This window comes from Myotis yumanensis, unplaced genomic scaffold (genome assembly GCF_028538775.1).
Source record: "Myotis yumanensis isolate MYYU_CA2020_CCGP unplaced genomic scaffold, mMyoYum1.0.hap1 SCAF_8, whole genome shotgun sequence".
Lineage (NCBI taxonomy): Eukaryota > Metazoa > Chordata > Mammalia > Chiroptera > Vespertilionidae > Myotis > Myotis yumanensis.
Window position 1 is genome coordinate 21,363,604 of NW_027223759.1, and position 21,696 is coordinate 21,385,299.

At 43.5% G+C, this 21,696-nt stretch overlaps 1 protein-coding gene across 1 annotated transcript in view; it reads left to right on the forward strand.

Annotated features, from left to right (window-relative positions):
• The window catches only part of ARPC2 (actin related protein 2/3 complex subunit 2), a 28,861-nt gene extending 13,379 nt beyond the window's left edge, over positions 1-15,482 (forward strand). The window contains exons 6-11 of the mRNA XM_070422111.1: positions 2,921-3,107; positions 3,755-3,848; positions 9,990-10,116; positions 11,897-11,997; positions 12,322-12,422; positions 15,033-15,482. Of these exons, the coding sequence (XP_070278212.1) occupies positions 2,921-3,107; positions 3,755-3,848; positions 9,990-10,116; positions 11,897-11,997; positions 12,322-12,422; positions 15,033-15,057 (635 nt within the window). The 3' untranslated portion in view covers positions 15,058-15,482. The remainder of the gene's footprint in view (positions 1-2,920; positions 3,108-3,754; positions 3,849-9,989; positions 10,117-11,896; positions 11,998-12,321; positions 12,423-15,032) is intronic.
• The last annotated feature ends 6,214 nt before the right edge of the window (positions 15,483-21,696 follow it).

Below are 21,696 nucleotides of genomic sequence, written 5' to 3' on the forward strand. Positions count from 1 at the left end.
GAAAAGACTAAGCAAATATTGATTCCCACCCCAATCCCTAGTAATACCTTTTTCTGTACACAGCACATTTTGGAGAAGGAAAAGGAATATTCACAATTGTTCTCACATTTTTAAATAACAAAAATGGCCAGAGGAATTAAAAAGTTCCATTGCCATCCTTGATTAGAATAGCTATGTTATACTGCTTTAAAGGAAGTTTAAAAGTAGAAAAGCAATATTTTCATCCCTGAATGATTAAGTGATCATCTCAAATTTTGAGGCATTTAACTGGGCCCCATAGTTGAACCAGGTAGTAAGACCATTTGAGTGTATTGTTTTTTACTCAAATATTATTGCTGTGGTACCTTGATTAATACATTGTTTTAAGAAGGAAGATGTGTCTGTCACTTTCTTTTAATAGCAATTACTTTTGCTAGCATATTGCTTTCTCTTTTCTGACATGGCCCTGCCTTACCACTCCCCTTACAATACTTGCTGTCTCCTATATGCTGCTTAGAAGCAAAATACAAATACAGAAAGGTACCTTTGGAATGTAACTTGTTACTAGGAGTATTTGTGGATGGGAGTTTTAACTGCCATCCATAAGGAATGCTGAAATGTGTTAATCTCCAAATTGATGGTACCAATATATTGCAGAAATAAAAAACAAAGGTAAATAACACTGTAGACTTTAAGAGGAATCAAGGAGTTTCAGGAAGGAAGGGAGGGAGGAAGGAAGGAAGGAGAGAAGGAGAGAGAGAGAAGAGAAGAAAGAATCAGAGCTAAAACAGAAAAATCACGTAGGAACTCTTGCATGCTTGTCACAGCTCAGATCCTAAAATCTATCAGGACAACCGGAGTAAACACAGAGAGCTTATGTTTTGTACCTGCCTTTTTTCCACTTCCTGCTAAAGCACAGACATTGTCAGATTACAGACCTGTGTTCACACAAGTGCAAAACATGTGAAAATAGTGTCTCTCCTCTTTTTCTATGGGTTTATCTGGGCAAGTTTGGAAAACACAGCAGGGCATACTAGATTTTTTATTTTCTTCATCCTCAGTATGTTCTTTTCATCATATCAGAAGCCTTACTTAAAGTCTGACTTCAGCAATAGTTTTGTTTATTTTGTTTTATTTGGCTTCTTAAAGCTAGCAAACCTCAACTTTAAATATTTTTCTTTTTTATCTAATCTTGTAGTCTTTTGCTTACTGGTTTTTGGGTCCCTAAAAAGGAATAATGCTTGATATTATTTAATATTGGAGGGCCAAAAATGTGCTAAGCACTATCTAGAACAGAGATTTACGTAGCTCATGCTCTCAATGAAGATAGACTCAACAAAAAACACAGGCTGAGGAATGTTCTTGGGAAAAAACTAAATTAAAGGTTCAAGATGTTCAGCAATATGAAATCCTTTGCAGTTCTGGTAAAAGTATTCCCATCAGTTGCCTAGAATATGAAATGATCCTCAGTGATGTACAGATATTTATCTATAGGCATTTGGGCACATATTAATCATTATCATTATCATTATATAGTCAAGTGTGCCAGCCTTGTGTGCTGGCATTTGTACTCGGTATGCTGTAAGGAGCCAGGATAGTGCAGTGGTCAGCAGCCTTGGATTTCAGTCCTGTTCTGCCTCATTTATTGATGACTCACTGTGTTCCAGACACTTTAAATATTGTACTTTTCTCTTAAGTCTCCCAATAGTCTCCCCCATCTCACCACCACCCCCTTTTTTTAAACACATTTTATTTTATTTATTTTTTTAAATATATTTTATTCATTTTTTACAAAGAAGAAGGGAGAGGGATAGAGAGTTAGAAACATCGATGAGAGAGAAACATCGACCAGCTGCCTCCTGCACACCCCCTACTGGGGATGTGCCCGCAACCAAGGTACATGCCCTTGATCAGAATCGAACCTGGGACCTTTCAGTCCGCAGGCCAACGCTCTAGCCACTGAGCCAAACCAGTTAGGGCTACCACCCCCTTTTTTAACAGATGCAAGAATTAGAGGGGTTAGGCAATCTGTCCAAGGTCACAAAAGTGGCAAGGCCAGGATTTGGCTCCAGTTGTGTTTAGCTCCAAATAGAGGTGCCTCTACCGCTCTGTCATGCTGCATTTGTCATGACACTTTGCCTGTTTGAAGCTCTTTTTCTCTCTGAAATGAGAATAAACATCTGACCTGCCTGTTTCAAAGAATTCCTATGGAGACCAAATGAAATAAAATATTTTCAAACATTTTGAAAAATTTAGTGTATACAAATAAAAACTACTGGAGATATTTTTTTCTAGATTTTTCCATTTTCTGCCTCCTTCCACAAAGGACTTGGAATGTTACATAGAAGGTATATTTTATTATCAAAAAGATACCCAATGCCCTGCCAGTGTGGCTCAGTGGTTGAGCATAGACCCATGAACCAAGAGTTCAATTTCAGGTCAGGGCACAATCCTGGGTTTCAGGTTCAATCACCAGTAGGGGGTGTGCAGGAGACAGCCGATCGGTGTCTCTCTATACTTCTCCCTTCCTCTCTCTCTAAACTCAAAAGCATATTAAAAAAAAAAAAAAAGATGCCCAGTTTGTTGGCACTTGGCACATGAAATCTCAAAAATTTTACTCAGTCCCCTTCACAACTGTGCATAGAACACTAAGTTTTTAATCAAATTTTCCAGAGTGTGTCATCCATTTATTTGTAATCAGTCATCTCCAATATTGATTCAAATTTTTGCATGGCATTTGTTAATTAGCTCTATATATTTACAATGATGTTACAAGAATTGAGATTTTATTTCACCTCATTTGTCCTATGAGATAGGTGGGAATGGACAGCATTCTACCGGGGTTCAAAGTATGATCATGGAGACAAAATAAAATGTCATAAGAACTTGGAAAGTTTTTGTTTTTTTAATAATATCATACTGGGTGTTTTTTTCCCTCTAGGATACAATGTCTCTTTGCTATACGACCTTGAAAATCTGCCTGCATCCAAGGATTCCATTGTGCATCAGGCTGGCATGTTGAAACGAAATTGTTTTGCCTCTGTCTTTGAGAAATACTTCCAGTTCCAAGAAGAGGGCAAGGAAGGAGAGAACAGGGCAGTTATCCATTATAGGGATGATGAGACCATGTGAGTATACAATATGGTCCTGAAGCTTGGGTGTGGCTGTCGCACACGCTTATCAAAAGGCAGGTCAACCTTAGACTCTGTTGTGTGAACCCTCCTCCTCTAAAGTGTCTTTCTCATAAATTCTTTAAGCCAGGATGTATGATTTGAGGTCAGAGGGGAGGCTACTTCCCTAGTCTCCAGTATTGAACGTTGGCAAAAGATAAAAAGAGAATCCAGTGCTTTCCTTTAAGGTATCATAGTTCTGAGTCCCCTTCAGTAATATAGCCAGATAATCAGGAGGTAGAGGGTGCCCATAGGTTCTGTGTTATTGCAACTCTTGGATCATCTACATGCTGTGAGTCTCATTGTATATAAATAAGTAAAACTTTTAAAGTGGTGTTCAAAGAATCACTAACTCGAGATTCCATTTCATATCATATAGACAAAGTTAATAACATCTACTTTGGTGATTTTCATCTCCTGCCGCTCTTAGGCCATGCATTTATTATACGGACTTTGTTGGCCATAACTACTTAGTCTCACTGGGCATACCTTGTTTTATGAATTAAGAGATTTATGACTTTACCCTCCTAATTTACTTGTAGATCAAGTTCTTAACAAAACCCCATTCTGATTCTGTACTTACTCATGGGTTTTGTTCCCCTCAGGTATGTTGAGTCTAAAAAGGACAGAGTCACGGTAGTCTTCAGCACAGTGTTTAAGGATGACGACGATGTGGTCATTGGAAAGGTGTTCATGCAGGTATGGAGCGGACATCTTGGGGCAAAACCATAGCATGGTGGTTTATAACCTGGCACCAAAACCCACCATAGGCACAGAAAAGAGAACTGTCAGTTCTGTTGATGTTGGACCTTGTTGAAGATTTAATTAAAGAGCCCCCACCAAACTCACTGAATGTATCTTAGTGGTTTTAGCCTTTGTAGGACTGGACTAGAGGGTGATTTGAATATTTAACATACTAACAATATGACTAAAATATTAAGCATCCTTCCTGACATGGGGGTCTTTGATTTATAGCTTGGTCACACTTCCTATCCTCTTGTATTCATCAGATTTCTGGCAAGGTCTATTGACTTGTGTCACTAGATTTCTGAGTCTGATACCTGCTAATCAGTTGCTGGCTCTGGGACATGAGAGCTCATGATGAAGTGGTATCCAAGCTGATTTCTCCTGAAATGGCTTAGCATTCAAAACCTAGTATAGTGGTTAAATTTTCAAAAAACTTTATGTTCGTTCTGTTCCTTGGCAGGGTGATGAGATTTAAGAATTCTGGGACAGAGTCTTTTTTGCCAAATGGAGTTGAAAGATAGTTGTGCTTAATATAGTGAGGATACTTTATTACGACGTGGCTAGGGAAATCTTCAAAAGTGATCTTAATTTGATCCATCTGTCATGGCTTTTTGTGTTTAGACTAATGAATCAGAAACTCTAATTTTGTAGCCCCTATGCAGAAGAATTAGAATATTAATACTTCCAGCCTTTGAGAGTAATAAATTTTGTGTGTATGTTAGAGAGAAAGTGTGTGTGTGTGTGTGTGTGTGTGTGTGTACGTGTGTGTACATAGATACATATATATATATATATCTTGAGTCCAAAATGTAAGCCTCCAGACAGGATCTTCATATATTTTTGTGCAGAATTGACAGGAATTAAATGCAGTAGCTCAGAAATTGGGGTAAATCCAGACCAGCGAACTAATTTTAAAAGCTATGAAGTATATATTTAGATTTGGCTGGTTTTTACCAATCTTGTTCCATTTTATTCCAGGCGACATCTTAGCTTCTTTTTATACTCTAAACAGATCTTATCTTGGAGAGTGTACTGGAGATTTGTTTCCCAGGAAATTTTGTGTATTCTTTTTTTGTGTATGAATGTAAACTCGTCCCTCACAGTACATGTGGTAGAGGACTTGTCTAAAAGGGAAAACAAAGTCTCTGCATTTTTGCACTGATAGTATCTCCAGTTAGTACTGGCCTGGCACTGTGCAGACTCATATGGTGTCTGGGAATGTGAAATGGCTGTGTTCAGAAAGCCATCTGCCTGCCTCCCTCTCCAAATTTAAAGTCTGGGGTCACTTATTTGAAATGACCATAGAAACCTAGACTGACTTTGCCAGTTTTTCCCCCAAAATAAATAATCTGCACATTTTCTTGGACCTAGTGATTCTAAATTTCTAGGAGAAAGAACAATGGATGCCTGGCACAGAATGTTGTGACCTGGGACACTGTTTGGAGTCCCTCACGGTCACTAGTCTGCTTGCTGTGGGCCTTTGTGGGTTTTCCCGTGCCAACGTGCACTTTCAGCCTGGTTAGAACACAATTCCTGCTTTTGTCATTTGGCAGACACACTCTGAGGGATGCTTACTGCCTGTAGAAAAAAGACAGGAAGTTTCCAGTCCCCATTCACACAAATGATCTAGTACCTGGATTTGGTGCATTATCTTTGTAGGCCTATCTATAAGCTGATGTATGCCCACAAAGAGAAAGGCTGGTAGATGTCATCATTTCAATGCTTATTCTGTGAGAAGCAATTAACAACTCTTGGAGATTGGAGTATGGTAAACTAAAATTTTTCCATATTAGATCTTAAAGTCAGTAACTAAGAAAAGTTAAATGGAAACCACTGGGTTCTATATGTTGAGGGACAAGACACAAGCATTCTGCCTCTTTAGATAGTTGTGAAGATAATAATTTGAGGACCCTCGCTATCTGTATATATGTGTGATTATATATAATATACTAGAGGCCTGGTGCATGAAATTTGTGCATGGGTGTGACCTCTAGGCCTGGCTAGCAATCGAAGCGCGAGTGTCTGGTGTGGATGGGCAGGTCCCAGCTGATCTCTGGGCCCCTGGGCCCCGCATGCCCCCTCTGTCTGAGTCATCAGGCCCCTGCCCGGCTCACTCAGCTCCTGGGAGCCCCACTCGCACCTGCCTTGGCTTGGCGCCACCCACTCACTTGCTCCACCATCCCATCACGGTCCTGCTCTCAACAGGGCCCATCATGACCTGCAGCACCTCCATTGTGGCCCACTGCTAGCGCCGTGTTGCCGACACCCACCATGTTTGGCACCACCCCCTGGTGGTCAGCGCACGTCATAGCGAGTGGTCAAACTCCTGGTTGAGGGGACAATTTGCATATTAGGCTTTTATTATATAATAATACTAGAGGCCCGGTGCACAAATTTGTGCACAGGTGGGGTCCCTTGGTCTGGCTGGCGATCAGGGCTGATCGGGGTGGCAGGAGGTTGGCCAGGGGGAAGGGCCACAGGAGGTTGGCTGTACAGGGGAGGGGCTGAGGGAGGTTGGCTATGGGAGTGCACTGACCACCAGGGGGCAGCTCCTGCGTTGAGCGTCTGCCCTGTGATGGTCAGTGCACGTCATAGCGACTGGTTGTTTGGTCGTTCGGTCATTCGGTCACTTAGGCTTTTATATATATAGATATAGGATATTTTCCTGACCTGGGAACAGAGTCAAAGTCAGTAATTTTTTTGTTTGTTTTGTTAATCCTCACCCAAGGATACTTTTTCCATTGATTTTTAGAGAGAGTAGAAGGGAGAGGAAGAGACAGAGAGAGAAAAACATTGATTGGTTGCCTCCCACACACACCCTGAACAGGGATAGGAATCGAGCATGCAACTGAGGTACATGCCCTTGACCAGAATCGAACCTGGGACCCTTCAGTCCTTGGGCCAACGCTCTATCCACTGAGCCAAACTGGGTAGGGCCAAAGTCAGTAATTTTGATAGATATTGCCAAGCTCTCTTCCACAGAAGGTGTGCCATTTTCCCTTCCACCCATTTTAGCATGCCCATTTCCCCAGAAAGTGTTGTCAGACTTTTGGATTTCTTTCAATCTAATGGATTTTAAATGGTATCTATGTTCCATTATGAGCAAGTTCAAAACATATTTTATTATGTTGAAGGTTTTTGTTTTTCTCTTCTTGTGAGGTGTCTTTTTATGTTCTTTACCCATTTTTCAGTTGGGTTATTGATCTTCTCTATTTCTTTATATAGTAGGGAGATTGGCCATTTGTCTGTGATAAGAGTTGCAATTTTTTCCCCCCAGTTTGTCTTTAGATTTTGTGGTCTTTTTATTCCCCCATGCAGAAGTGCTTATTTACACATAATTACATTGATCAATCTGGTCCTTTATGGCTTTCTTGATTTTGAGTCATAGACACTCCTTTCCTACTTCAAGATTATAAAGAAATTGACCTAGCCCAGCCGGCATAGCCCAGTGGTTGGGCCTGTGAGCCAGGAGGTCACTGTTCAATTCCGGGTTGGGGCACATGCCTGGGTTGCAAGTTTGCTCTCCAGTAAGAAGCGCGCAGGAGGCAACCGATTGATGATTCTCTTCCATTGTTGATGTTTCTATCTCTCCCTCTCCCTTCCCCTCTGAAATTAATAAAAATGTATTTAAAGAAAAAAAGAAATTGACCTGTATTATTTTTCTAAAATTTTTAGTTTCATTTTACACATAAGTTTTTTTTATGATCTGTTTGGAGTTTCTCTGGACTGTAACATAAAAGATGGACCCATCCAGCCATCCATGACTACCCACTGGTCCCAATAGCAATAATTTGAAAGCCCATGTTTATACTACTGATTCAAGATGCTACCTGTATCATATACTAAACTTCTGTAGATACTTGGATTTATTCTGAACTTCTGTAATAAATTGTGCTGTGACAGAAAAGAAAAATAGTATTGTGATGCTCAAAACATCCTACCTGGAGGGAGAAAAAAGAGATAGTATTGCTGATACATATGTAACAAAGACGCTAAGGAAAGAAACTATTTGGGTGGGTTGGTGGGTTGATTTTTAAGTGTTTAGAGAGAAAACCAAAGAGAAAGACATGACATTTCTGAAGGATAGTCCCAAATGAGAAGTACTGTATATTTGTTAAGTCTTAAATGTATTATTTTCTGTATGCAGAACTAATGAAATAGTAATTTCACCTCAGATTTATAAATACCCCATCTGGATATGAATGCCGCATTTATAAGTGAATTGGAGCCTTCGAGAAACTTACTAAACATAAGAAAATGCTGGCAGATGGTTATTATCTGTTTTGTTTTCTCCTGAGGCTGAAGAGTAAAACCAATAGAAGTTAGAAAACCTCCCAGCCACTTTGCATAATGAAAGGTGTTTTCTAGAGATGGGCAATCTCTAGAGTTTTGCTTTAGGAATTTCCATTTTGAATGATCTTAACTCCTTTTCAGCTTCTCCAAATAGTTTTCTTTTGGAGAACAAAATTCAAAAGGGAGTAACCTAACGCAGCTATGTTGATTTATTTTCCACCAACTGAGATCCCAGAGTAGACATTAGAACTCCTCAAGTGTTATCCTTCCTTTGCCATTAATTTGCTGGGGGCTTCCTGATCAATGTGTATTATTCTTACCTCCAAATGGAAACATAGTTTCTGTTCCTACCTGTAGAATGTATGACACTAAGTCAGCTAGGGTAGAAATGCTTTTTTTTTATTCAGCAATCCACGTGCTAGGCAGCCTCTTTGAAGGACAAAGGAATAGCTCGAGGAATAAAGCAGAATCCTTGGCTTGAGGAACTCACAGCCTGGTAGGCAAGCCAGCTGCATTAATAAATAGTGCAGTGTCATAGTAGAGGTTTGTAGAAAAGACATGGGAAACCAAAGGAGAGAGCAGCCAACTGCCCCAGGCTGCTGGGGATGGCATTATAAAAGAGGTCATAGTTGAGCGTAGTAGAAGAGCGGCTGTTTAAACATGCTTTTAGTGCTCAGAAAACACAGGTCTTGGTTAAGCCCTTGATTCCATCCTTCTGCCATCTCTCAGTGACTGGATCATCTGGTCTTACTGGCATTGCTAGAAAATCTAGTTCAGTTCTTACAGATCTGGGTTGAAACAGGGATGCCTTGTATCATTTATCTATTTACACAGGAATGTATGGATTGGAAAAGCTTGAGACTTGGAGATTTGAACAGGGATGGTGTGGCTGATTGTCTTATCCTCTGTCATTTTGCTGTAGTTCGATAAGGATGGGTGGGCTCGTTTTGTTAAAGGTGGTGAGCTCTTATGCAGCATGGTGGATGTTTATTTAGTCCAGGGCCATTCAAGAGCCAGAATTAAACATTAGGTTTTCATTTCTCATGTGACACGGTCTCCTTGTCTCAGTGAACACTAGGACAACTCAGCTTCTTTAACTGCGTTGTCTTCTGCCCCATGAAGAGCTTAAATTTCGTCTAAACTTCTCATTGATGAATTCTAAATAGTAACAGGATCTAAGATATTTCAGTGAAACAAGACTTGTGTTAACACCCAGAGCCCAGAGAAAATGTGGTATTCATGAGACTGAAAAAAGTAGAGATGAGGGTGAGGGGAGTGATAAAAAAAATTGGTCTGTTCATCAGGGCGTATATGCAAAGATAAAAGGAGTTGAGACTTGCTCTTGAAGTCTTAACCAAGTTTCAGCTTGGGTTCCATTCATCCAGAAATGTTAAAGATTTCTTGAAAAATATCACCTCCTTCACATTGAATCGACAAAACTATTAAGTAGTAGCCCTTATCTTAAACGTAATCTGGTTCTCGTAGTGCTTTGCAATTTGTCATCTGTTTAATCTCAGATATGATTCTATCACCTATGATATTCTAAAACAAGAGAAAGGGAAGATTAACAGTGATTTTCATCACATTTTGAATATTGAACTTAAGTACATTGTGACTTCTACTTTTTGAATCTGAAGTGCGTTGTTAGCAGCCAGCACTTGTAATATTTCACATTAGGTATAGTTGAGTTAGTCATCTACTGGTCCAGGGAGCTAAAAGGTCACACACACCCCATAGGGCAAACCCCGTAACATAAGTTCTATTCATCTTACACCGGATTATCTTTGCTTGTCCTGGCAGGAGTTCAAAGAAGGACGCAGAGCCAGCCACACGGCCCCACAGGTCCTCTTTAGCCACAGGGAACCTCCTCTGGAGCTGAAAGACACCGATGCTGCTGTGGGTGACAACATTGGCTACATTACCTTCGGTAAGCAGGGTGAGGTCGCCATGTTTGTGTGCCTTTGATGCGTTCAGACTACAGACTGCCTGCCCTGGACAGACCTTCGTTAAATGTTAGGGGGAGGGGGCAAAAGCAGGCATACCAAATTGTTCCTATTGCCATGACTGTAAGGGGGGGTGTCACAAGACACTAATTACAGGTCATGTACAGTAGTCATCCTTTTTCCTGTTTTAAATCCTAAGGGGAGCGGGGTAGCCTCTGATGTCAAGTGTTGGGAGGTAAGCATTGCTGAGCAGCTGGTGGGAGTTCTCTGTCATTTGGCATATCTTGGAGTTTTTTTGGAGTTAGGCTGAAGCTCCAACCATGATTCACTTATTCCACTTTTTCCACTGAAGGAATTCAGGTCGTCCCATCTTACAGCTGCTTCTGCCTAGTGAGCTGGCTTGGCTCATTGTTAGAGCTGACAGTTTGGAATAACGTTGTGTACACACACTGTACCTCATGCCCTAAAATGACCCCTTTCGTGAAGTTTTCATTAATTCACCTCGGTGCTAAAAGGAGTGAGTGGATTTACCCTATTTCCTTACATCTAAGCTACACATTTTTTCTTTTCATGAGGTCCGGATGCAGCTACATTTCATAGCATGTGGCAGTTTAATTGGCAGTACATGTCTCTATGGTACATAAACTGATGGTAAACTTCCAGCCATGAGCATCTTACGTTCTGTACAGTGCAGTTTTCCTATCCCTGGTGGTCACTTCTTTTCGGGGCACATTCCTTTTCATTTCAGCAAAACTTCGTACTTAGGATTTTGCTGATGGTGAAACCACTGAGTAGAGTAGGTGCAGGAAATAGAGAGGATTCAAGAAGCCAAAGCAGGCAGGGGCGGGGGTGCAGGTGCAGAGGGCTGAGTCCCTGCACAGGTCTTTAGGTGGTCAGTGCCATGGGAGCTGCTTTTCTCAGCCTCCATCCAAAGCAGTCCCTCCTGCCTGTCCTTATCAAGAAAGTTCAGGTCCTTATTGTTTATACCGTAATGTTTGGTTTTCACCACAGGAATACAGGGTCTGGTCTGAATCTAGTTTCTCCGAAGGTTTACTCTACTTCAGCACCAAGGACATAGGACAGGCATAGGTTTCCTAATCCTGATTTCTTTTTTCTTTTTTTTAACATTTTTTAATTGATTTCAGAGAGGAAGGGAGGGAGAGAGAGATAGAAACATCAATGATGAGATAGAATCATTGATGAGTTGCCTCCTGCACACCCCCTACTGGGGATTGAGCCCGCAACCTGGGCATGTGCCCCTGGCTGGAATCGAACCTGGGACCCTTGAGTCCGAAGGCTGATGCTCTACCACTGAGCCAAACCAACTGGGGCCTAATCCTGATTTCTTAAGTTAAAGTATTTTCTCCAAAATTAGTAGATACTAGTATCACCTTTCAAAGAGATTGCTGAGCTGCAGAGGCAGGAGCTAGTAGGCATGTGGCAGGCAAGGTTTTATTATGTTGGGATTGCACAGCCACAGAATCCGGACCTGGGATGAATGCCAGGGCCACACCCATTCCTTGGGGAACTCTGTTTTCTGCCATGATCTCCTCCTTTTCCTCAGTGTCCCCCACCTGCCCTCACTGGCGTGTGCCCTAGTTAAGGTATTTATCCCTTCCTGGTCTCAAGGAGGAAAACCTGACAGCCTGGGCATGAAACGAGTGGATGGTACTTAAGCAGGAGATGGGAACTGACTGTGGGTTACTGGTCTTCCTGCCCTTTGGCATTGGTGATACATGCTGACTCCTTGTTTGTGTCCCCCAGTGCTGTTCCCTCGCCACACCAATGCCAGCGCTCGAGACAATACCATCAACCTGATCCACACGTTCCGGGACTACCTGCACTACCACATCAAGTGCTCTAAGGTGAGAGGAGCCACAACATCTCGGCTCCTGTGCTCTCGGTCATTCTCTCCACCAGAGCTGATAACAAAAGTCATCCAGAAGTCCAGGCTGTTGCTGTGAACTCTAAGTAGATGGTTCTAGAGGTCAGGAAATCATAGTCTTGTTCATCTCTCCTCCTACCACCACTCCCCCTAGCAGAGAGATGAATCTATGCCTCCTGCTTCCCTGCAAGGCCCTGTGTCAGTCCAGGGTATGTTTCCAAACCTTCCTGATAACTTCTAGTGAAAGCAAAGCTGTCTTTCTAGTACAGGACTGTGCTTCAGTACTTGATGTGTTTGCCTCCAGGCCTATATTCACACACGTATGCGGGCAAAAACATCCGACTTCCTCAAGGTGCTGAACCGTGCACGCCCAGATGCCGAGAAGAAAGAAATGAAAACAATCACGTGAGTAGGGCGAGCCCACTGCAAGACCACCTTCCTCTCCTGAGCTCACTAAGCAGGAAATAGTGGGTGTTGGTAGCCTGGCCCTTCAGGGATCTGGGCAGTAGCTGTCCATATGTGAGGTGGCAGGGTTGGGTCTCAGCTACCAGACAGACTAAAGGTGGGGTGAACAGGTTTTCTTTTCTGAGTGGGCGGGGCTGTGTTTCCTTATTCCCACATGCTTGTGAGCTAGAAGAGTGGCAGCTAGAACACAATGGGACCTTTTTACCCAGATAGGCTGTGTTCTCTTTGGGCCTGTGTTGAGGTCAGTGTTATCCTTCCCAAGGTCTTCCTGGAGAAGGAGCAATTTACTTTAACAACATTTACTTGAGTAAATAGGCCTGGAAACACACACCAGTGTTCTTTTTCCTGGTCTGCTCCTCAGCAGGCATTTTGCATGGAGAAGGGGTTGTCTTTATCAGGGATGGAAATGGTGAGTGTGTGCAGAAGAGGCCTCTTGATATAGAGCCTGGAGATTTAGGTCTTTGTGCAAGGTGCCAGGCCTTGGTTCCCTTTCTGATGACGTTTAGGCAATCCCTTTCTTAAAATAAGGTAATAGGTGCTTATTTGCTGTCTTTTGTACCCGTTGAATTACAGTATTGAGGGGACCTAAGCTTCCCTCCCGCACTCCCCCCTACCCCCCACCCCCCCACGCCCCTCACACCCAGTGTATTTGCCACACCCAGCACTCTTGCAGGTAACTTTGGTAGGTGTGGTATGCATAAAGCTTCAAGCTCTCTCCTCTGGCAAGTTAGTTTCTGCTGCCACTTAACTGGATGAAAGGAGTATCTGGCTCTTAATGTGCCTGAGTAGAGGGTTTTCAACCTCTGAAACACCAGACAGCAGTTAAAGTCGCCCCTGACTTCTTCAGGCAAAGGCTTTGGAGACTTCTGGTCTTTAGGAAATTAGTACCAAAGGCCTTTCTCTGGAGTAGCTCTGTGCCTCCTGCCCAGAGCCGAGTGCTGTTCAGCCTGTAACTAGATCCTCTGCTTAGAGAGATGTCCAGGTACTCTGGCAACAAAATGGCAGCATGATTCCTTCTGCAGCTTCTGGCCTATCCTAAAATGGGGTGGCGAATGGGGGGGGGAGGCAGAAGCAGGTATAAGTGCTGAGACACACATGTTCTTTCTGCCCCTCCAGAACCTTGCCTCCATCCTGGAGTTTACAACCTCCCTTCTTTCTCTGCTCACTTTCCACAGGAGTGCTTTTCTCATCAGGCACCACTTTGGTGACCTTGAGTGTGAGGCAACCCATTTTGTGCCACTTTCAGAGCTCAGGGGAGAGAAGGCAGTTTGGTAGAGCCCAGGAAGTAAACAAGCAGCTAGGGACAGCAGAAGGAAGCCTGACCTGACCAGCCTGTCACACACCAAACACGGCATCACGGGGAGTCACAGAGCTGCCTGCTTGTCCATTCAGGAGATGAGCCCACTAGGCAGCCACTGCCCAGTGTCTCCCCCATGCCTCCTGCACCCTGCTACACGCCAACAGGTGCTCCTGAGTGTCGCTGCAAAGTGAGTGCAGTTGTCTGAGGGGCAGGATAGAACAACTCTATCCTGATGGGGGAACTTGGAAAGGATGAGTCATTGAAATGAATAAATTGCCCATAAACATCCTCCCTGGGACTTACAAAGAGCAGCTTTGCCTTTTTCTGTCCCGTAACCTCTCTTTGGCAGGTGTGGGCCGCAGAAGGAAGGGGGAGGCAGACAACTGCAGCCATCCCCAAAACCAGATTATGTTACCAAGGGTGGGCAGGAGTTAACTGGTTCAGCTGGGCAGGAGAAGCCAGGACACACACACACACACTCACACTCACACTCACTCACTCCCTGGTACAACAGAGCAGAAGGGGTCTGCAGAACCATGAATAGCATGTAATAGGGTGGCAGGCCGGCTGCAAGAAATGGCCTGGATCAGAAGCCAACCATCAGCACCCACAGTGCTCTGCCAGAATCAAATGCTCATGAGCTTTTTATTGAAGGTGGGATGGTTTTATTTCGGAGTGGTGAGACATTCAGGGCAGGAAAAATTTCCCATAGTTCTCAGCTCTTGCTTCCAGGCTGCTTTAGCAAATACTACTCTGTCATTGAGAACCTATCTGTTCTCAAAGCTGCCCTTGTGGGGGAATAGTGGGTAGAACACAACTCAGAAGCCTAGCCAGGCAGGTGTTCTGTAACCCACAGTGTAGTTGAGGGTTACTTCTTTGATCATTCTGTCTCCATGGTGAAAGATTTAAAATGGGATTGCCATCTGCTGCCCAAAAAGCTATAAGCTGTGTAGAAGGAGCCTGATCTCTACCAGGAAAAGGCTTGAGCCCACTATTATACAAGTAGATCTAGGCCATCCAGAAACTGTGGACAAATGATTCTCCTTTCTACTGGGGAGGCTGAATGTCCTCATGGACTTAGCGCAGGTTTTTCCTGGTACCTGAAAGTATTCAATAGAATGAAAGAGCTGGTGGAACCTTTCCACCTCATGTTTAGTGTCTCTTTGGGATCCCATCCCTAGTTCAGGAGTGTGGGTGGAAGGTAAGGTGAACCCGAAACTAGCCTTTACACTTATTCTCTGCTTTTAAAGGGGGAAGACGTTTTCATCCCGCTAACTCTTGGGAACAGGAAGAGGAAGCGGCTGGCAACTGAAGGCTGGAACACTTGCTACTGGATAATCGTAGCTTTTAATGTTGCACCTCTTCAGGTTCTCAAGGGATTCTCCATTTAGGTTCCATTTTGTACACGTTGGAAAATAATCTGCAGAAACGAGCTGTGCTTGCAAGGACTTGATAGTTCCCAAGAATTAAAAAAAAAAAAATCCACTTGATCAACTTAATTCCTTTTCTTTATCTTCCCCTCCTCACTCCCCTTCCCTTCCACCCTCCTACCAAGCTCTTTTGCTTTGCAATATGTTACTGGTAATGAGTTGCAGAATAATGCAATCTTAACTTGTTTTCTCTTGAGTATTTGAGTTCAAAACTCCTGTATCTAAAGAAATACGGTTGGGGTCATTAATAAAGAAAATCTTTCTATCTTACATGAGAATTTGCTGGGTTTCTAGACTGTGAGTCCAAAAGAGAGGAGAGATGGAGGACGAGGAATCTGCAGACCTGAACTGGAAAACCTCAGGCTCCAGAGCCCCTCGAGCCTTCCTTTAGAGTGGTTCTCAACCTTCCTAATGCCGTGACCCTTTAATCCAGTTCATGTTGTGGTGACCCCCAACCATAAAATTATTTTCGTTGCTACCTCATAACTGTAATTTTGCTACTGTTATGAATCGTAATGTAAATATCTGATATGCAGGATGTATTTTCATTATTCGCGACCCACAGGTTGAGAACCGCTGCTTAGAGAGAATGGCTAGCTAGTGAGCTCTTGGTTGGTATTTCTGACTAAACTTGAATAAGTTTGCTCTAAAGCTCTGTTACTAAGTCTGTCTGGCTATAGCCAAGAAACTCCCAGGACAGTGATAGGCACATTAAAGTGTGTTCTCGCTTATTCTTTTATCATGAATAATGTATAGCATTTCCCCAGTGTGTTCCAGGAGGTGTGTGATTCTGCAGGTAGGTATTTAGGTGTGGATCTGATGCAAACAAAGTGGCCACATTTTTCTTTCTCACATAACAAACAGCCCAAGAGACTGGCACTCCAAAAAACTCACTTTGGGAGATTCTTACCTAGCAAATAGTACAGAGCCTAGCAAAGTATGCTGTCCCTTAGTAGGACACTGATCCCTAAAATAAACTTGGTTCAGAAAGTTTGTTTGGTAAAGAACTATCAGGACGGAGGCAGGCGGGGGGGGGCGGGGGAGGACAACAAACTATCAGGAGGATTTTAGGAGCACCTAAAGTGGTCTGAGTGCCATCCTTATGGTTTCTATCTCCTTTCCCTGTTTTTAGAAAATATATTTTTATTGATTTTAGAGAGGAAGGGAGAAGGGGAGAGAGAGAGAGAGAGAAACATTAATGATGAGAATCATCATTGATCAGTTGCCTCCTGTAGGCCCTACACTGGGGATCAAGCCTGCAACTGGGGCATGTGCCCTGACCTGGAATCAAACCGTGACCTCCTGGTTGATAGGTCGACGCTCAACCACTGAGCCATGCCATCCAGGCTCCTTTCCCTTTCAATGTGTCTCCATCTAATGCTCAAGCTGGGTTGAGGCTCGTTAATGAATCGTGAAATTTCTTGACTGAATCACAACCAGCATTTTCATTTCCTGTACTATCTTGAGATAATTATATCTCACATACAGTTGTAAGAAGTAATACAGAGATCCTGTGTACCTTTCACCCCTGGTAACATCTTGTATAACTAGTATCATAGCCAGGGAACTGATGTGGTTATAGTCCTGGCGTCACTCAGATTGTACCAGTTTTACATGCACTCATTTTTGTTATTTCTATGCATTTTTATCACATGTGTAGCTTTGTCACCAGCATTTTTAAAAAACAGAATAGTACAGACTAGATCAATCAGTGCATCACATCTGTTAAGGGTAAGTACCAATTTTGAAATGTGTTTTAAGGTATATATGCATATCTTGACTGGATTGTAAAATGCTTTACTATAGATCATAGTCAAAAAGTTTGAAAGCCACACAAGGTCATTTAGTCACCTAGACTTCATTTGACTTCATTTAAATGGGCCCTTAGCTCGGGATGCAGTCAGGGAGTTATGTGCTGGTCCCAACAAACATGTCCCCTGGAGAGTGCTATCCCCTGGCTTGTGCTGACCCTGTGGCCTCCAGTGGGAAGAGTACACCACATGAAATCTGCCCAGCATTTTCCTGGGATATAGCCCCTTGTCACCTACTCCTGTTAGCTGGAAAACCTGGCTAAATTAGATATATTGGATGATGGTGACATGTATGTATGTATTCTGTACCCTTGGTCCTGTTAGGGTTAACCAGCCAGATTCTCCACGTCTCCCCAGGAGCCAACTGCAGTGCTTTTATCAATTTCCAAAGGGAAAAGTATTGCTTGAACTCAAATAGCACCCGTTAATAGCTAGTAGGAGTTTTCAAGGGTAATTTTGACTAGGAGCAGTTTTTGCTTTCCTGCTCGGTCGGTTTAGAGCACAGCTCCGTAATAAGTTGGAATTCACTTGTACTCTTAGCCAATAGTAGAGATCAGATTTCTGAGAATCTGAAACCTATACAATCTATAGATGATAAAGCCAAGGTTGCTTAGAAAATACAGAGGGAAAAAAACAAGGCATTACATATTTTTTACAGCAGTAGATCCCAAGGCAGTATCCTATAAAAGTCCATGCGGGTGAAGACTCTCCAGACTTGCTCCTTTTTCTTCACCTGTGTCAAGACACACTTGGTATTAGTGTAGAAAGACTTTCCCTTTGTGGACAAAGACCCACTAACTTCAGCCAAGTTCCTGTGGACTGTGGGATGAAGGAGGCCTCAAGATGATGAGGGTCAGCTTTTGCAGATAACTGGATATCACATAGGCAATCACAGTGCCTATAATTATCCTTGATAATGCCATCTAATAAATCTTAAGTTCATTCTTATTCACTCAAGGGGATCAGAAGTGGCAGGACTGCTAAGGAAGCAAAGTCCAACATAAGCCAAGGTCCTTCCCAAGAGAGGTGGTATTTTTCTCTGCTTGGGTGCAATGGGAGATGAGGAGGGTGTTGGTGGGACCCTCTGTGCCTGGGTAAAGTGGGACCTGTGTATGCTAAGAACTAGTGTGGCTCAGTGGTTGAGTGTTGACCTATATATAAATCAGGAGGTCACAGATTCCGGGTGAGGGCACATTCCCAGATTGCGGGCTCAATCCCCAGTGTGGGGCGTGCAGGAGGCAGCTGATCAAGGATTCTCATCACTGATGTTTCCATCTCTCCCTCTCCCCCTCTGAAATCAATAAAAATATATTTAAGATGTAGGAGCTTGGCAGAAAAGGCAATAAGACTGATAGAAAGTGGAGGGGTGGGATGAAAAGACAGGAAGTTGAAATCAGGAAAAGAAAGTAGTGCTAGCTGCTACATCAGATGTGGTACTTAGCAGTTGCCATTTCAGTCCCCTTTGGTGTCATTCAAAGTTGGAATGATAGGCACTCATCACAAAAGCTCTGTAGAGGCCTAAGACCCAAGCCTGGGTCTACTGGAGGGAGGGGGTGCTATTTGAGTTCAAGCAATACTTTTCCCTTTGGAAATTGATAAAAGCAGTGCAATTTCGTTTGGCTCCTGGGGAGAGGTGGAGAATCTGGCTGTTTAACCTTAACAGGGCCAGGGGTTCTTCCATATAGCTGACTTAGGGCTTCCTGAAACCAGGATCCTGGCCATTTCAGTCACACGATTATGCCCCGAACCTTTCAGAGACTCCCAAGAGCTAGTGAAGGGTTGAACAGCGGCTCAAGGAGGATCAGCAAAAATCATATATCCAAGAGAATGGAATGGGCAAAGGAGGCCCAGAATATTCCCTGCCAGAGTCTGGATTGGGCACCATGATGCAGACTTTACCTGAGGAAAGGAGATCTGGGTGGGGCTGGGTGGTAGAGCCTGCAGAGTCAGCTCAATGGAGCATCTGCAAGCTGCCTGCACTAGGACTCCTTTGGGTAAAGGAGAAATGGCAGATGAGTCAGTCCCAGGGATTGTGGGGGAGCAGAGAGGAACTGGATGATCCAGTAAGGAAGAAATGGCTGAGGGAGCAGGGGATAGAACCCAGGCTTTCCAATTCCCACCGCCTAAGCTGTCCCCGCTTCACACGTCATCCCACACACAGTGTTTAGACAGAGCAGTAAGAAGAAACACAGACATCCTGGATCCCTCAGGGAGGAGGCCAGAGCTGGGAACAGAAGGAGGTCTGTTTATTCCTGGCAGTCCAATATCCGAGGGGCCCCACACCCACTTCTGTCCAGACTCCAGGATGAACTCTCCCAGAGCCTCTGACTTCTGTCCAACAGATAGCGTGGGGCTGAGGACCATCTGTTGGAACCCAGTGTCCCTCGCCCACCAGCTTCCTTGAGGATGGGTTTGAGGCTAGATGCTTTCCTCTACCCACTTTGTCCCAAAATAAGTCCTGCCTCTCTAGGACCCCTGTCAGCTGTGCCTCCAGTCCTTCAACCCTGGTTTCCCCCAGAGAACCCCAAAGTCCCCTTGTCCATCCACCTGTGCTCTTGGGTGAGGAAGTGTTTCCTAATGTCTCACCTCCAGCTTTCTTGCTGCAGTTTTAGCCTGTTCCCTTCCATTTCAGGGCGTGTAACTGGCTTCTCTCCCTCACCCCAAAGCCACACTGGATATGATGTAGAAATGGGGGCACCTCTGGGCATTCTAACCCTGAACTTGCCCTTCCTCTCACTATACAGTCATGCACTACTTAAACGACATTTGACCCTGGCTGGTGTGGCTCAGTTGGTTGAGTGTCATCCCATGCACCGCATGCACTGAAGGGTTGCTGGTGTTCAATCCCTAGTCAGGGTATCTCTCCCTCTCCCTCTCTCTCTGAAATCAATAAAAACATACTTTTCTTTAAAAAGACATGTTGGTCTTTGAAGGACTGCATATGGGACAGTGGTCCCATAAGATTATGCAGATGTAGCCTGACTGGCAGCGTTCACTTGCCCAGGTTGCGGGCTCGATCCCCTGTGTGGGGCACGAGGGGGCAGCCAATCAATGATTCTCTTTCATCATTGATGTTTTTCTTTTTTTTCTGAAAAGGCTTCTGAAAGGTTTATTGAAATATCTTGGCCTAGACATTTACTCATCACTTTTTTCAATTACTTTTCAACATTCTAAAAACTTTCCGTTTAAAATACATTTAGCCCTCGCTGTTTGGCTCAATGGATAGAGCGTCGGCCTGTGGACTGAGGGGTCCCGGGTTCGATTCCAGCCAAGGGCACATGCCTGGGTTGCGTGCTTGATCCCCAGTGGGAGGCATGCAGGAGGCAGCTAATCAATGATTCTCGTCATTGATGTTTCTCTCTACCTCGCTCCTTTCTGATCTAAAAAATCAATAAAATATATTTTTAAAAAAATACATTTAACTTTGCCAATACTAGATTCTCCCCCAAAGGACAATCATAACTGTTTTCAAACATGAAAAAAAAATTAATCCAATAGGATATAAAACTGAACTATGTAACCTATCACTGCATGTTCCAAATCCTTAAGTTAAATGTGGGATGAATTTGAAAAGGGCCAGGACCTGGGTCTGCTCTAAGCAGGTGGATGCAACATCTTACCTTTCCGAGTTTAATTACACCAACAGGAACAGTTATGAGAATGAAGGGCTCCAGAGAAGACAGAAAAGGTAGCGTTTATTTCTCCAGCAAAGCCCTCCAGAATGTCCTCTCCATCTTGTAAGGCCCACATTTTCTCCAAGGACAAACCCACAGCCGCTGGCATTGCCTAATTTACTTGACCAAGGAATTCAAACCATAAACCAAAGCTTGCTACGCAACCCCTCAGTACTGTCCCCCCAAACACACACAATTGGGGCCAATGACATGTAGAGAAGACAGACACTCATCATTGATGTTTCTATCTCTCCCTTCCTCTCTGAAATCAATTAAAAATATTTTTAAATATATATTTCTTATTGATTTCAGAGAGAAAGGGAGATAGAAACATCAATGATGAGAGCAAATCACTGATCGGCTACCTCCTGCACAACAGACCGAAAGGCATAGAATGCCAGAAAAAAAGGCACCCATGTAGAGCACTGCCATCTGGGACATATTTTGGGTGCATTTAGCTTAGTCTTGAAAAGCCTAATATAACATATAACCAAAACAACACCAGTTTCCTTCATTGTGCACACATTTGTAGAATGCTTCTTAGTTGCAAAAGCCTGAAACTGAGGCGTGTGCCCTTGACTGGAATCGAACCAGGGACCCTTCAGTCCGCAGGCCAAGGCTCTATCCACTGAGCCAAACCGGCGAGGGCTAAAAAATATTTTTTTTAAAAGATTATGCAGCCTAGTTGATTTGGCTCAGTGGATAGAGTGTCAGCCTGCGGACTGAAAGGTCCCAGGTTCGATTTCAGTAAAGGGCACATGTCCGGGTTGTGGGCTCAATCCCCCATGGGGGACTTGCAGGAGGCAGCCGATTCATGATTCTCTCTCATCATGGATGTTTCTATCTCTCTCTCCCTCTTCCTTCCTCTCTGAAATCAATAAAAATACATTTAAAAAATATATTATGCAGTTGTAAAATTCCTATCATTTAGTGATGTAGCAAAATGCATTACACAAATACCATTGTGTTACAAGTGCCTACAGTATCCAGAACAGTGAC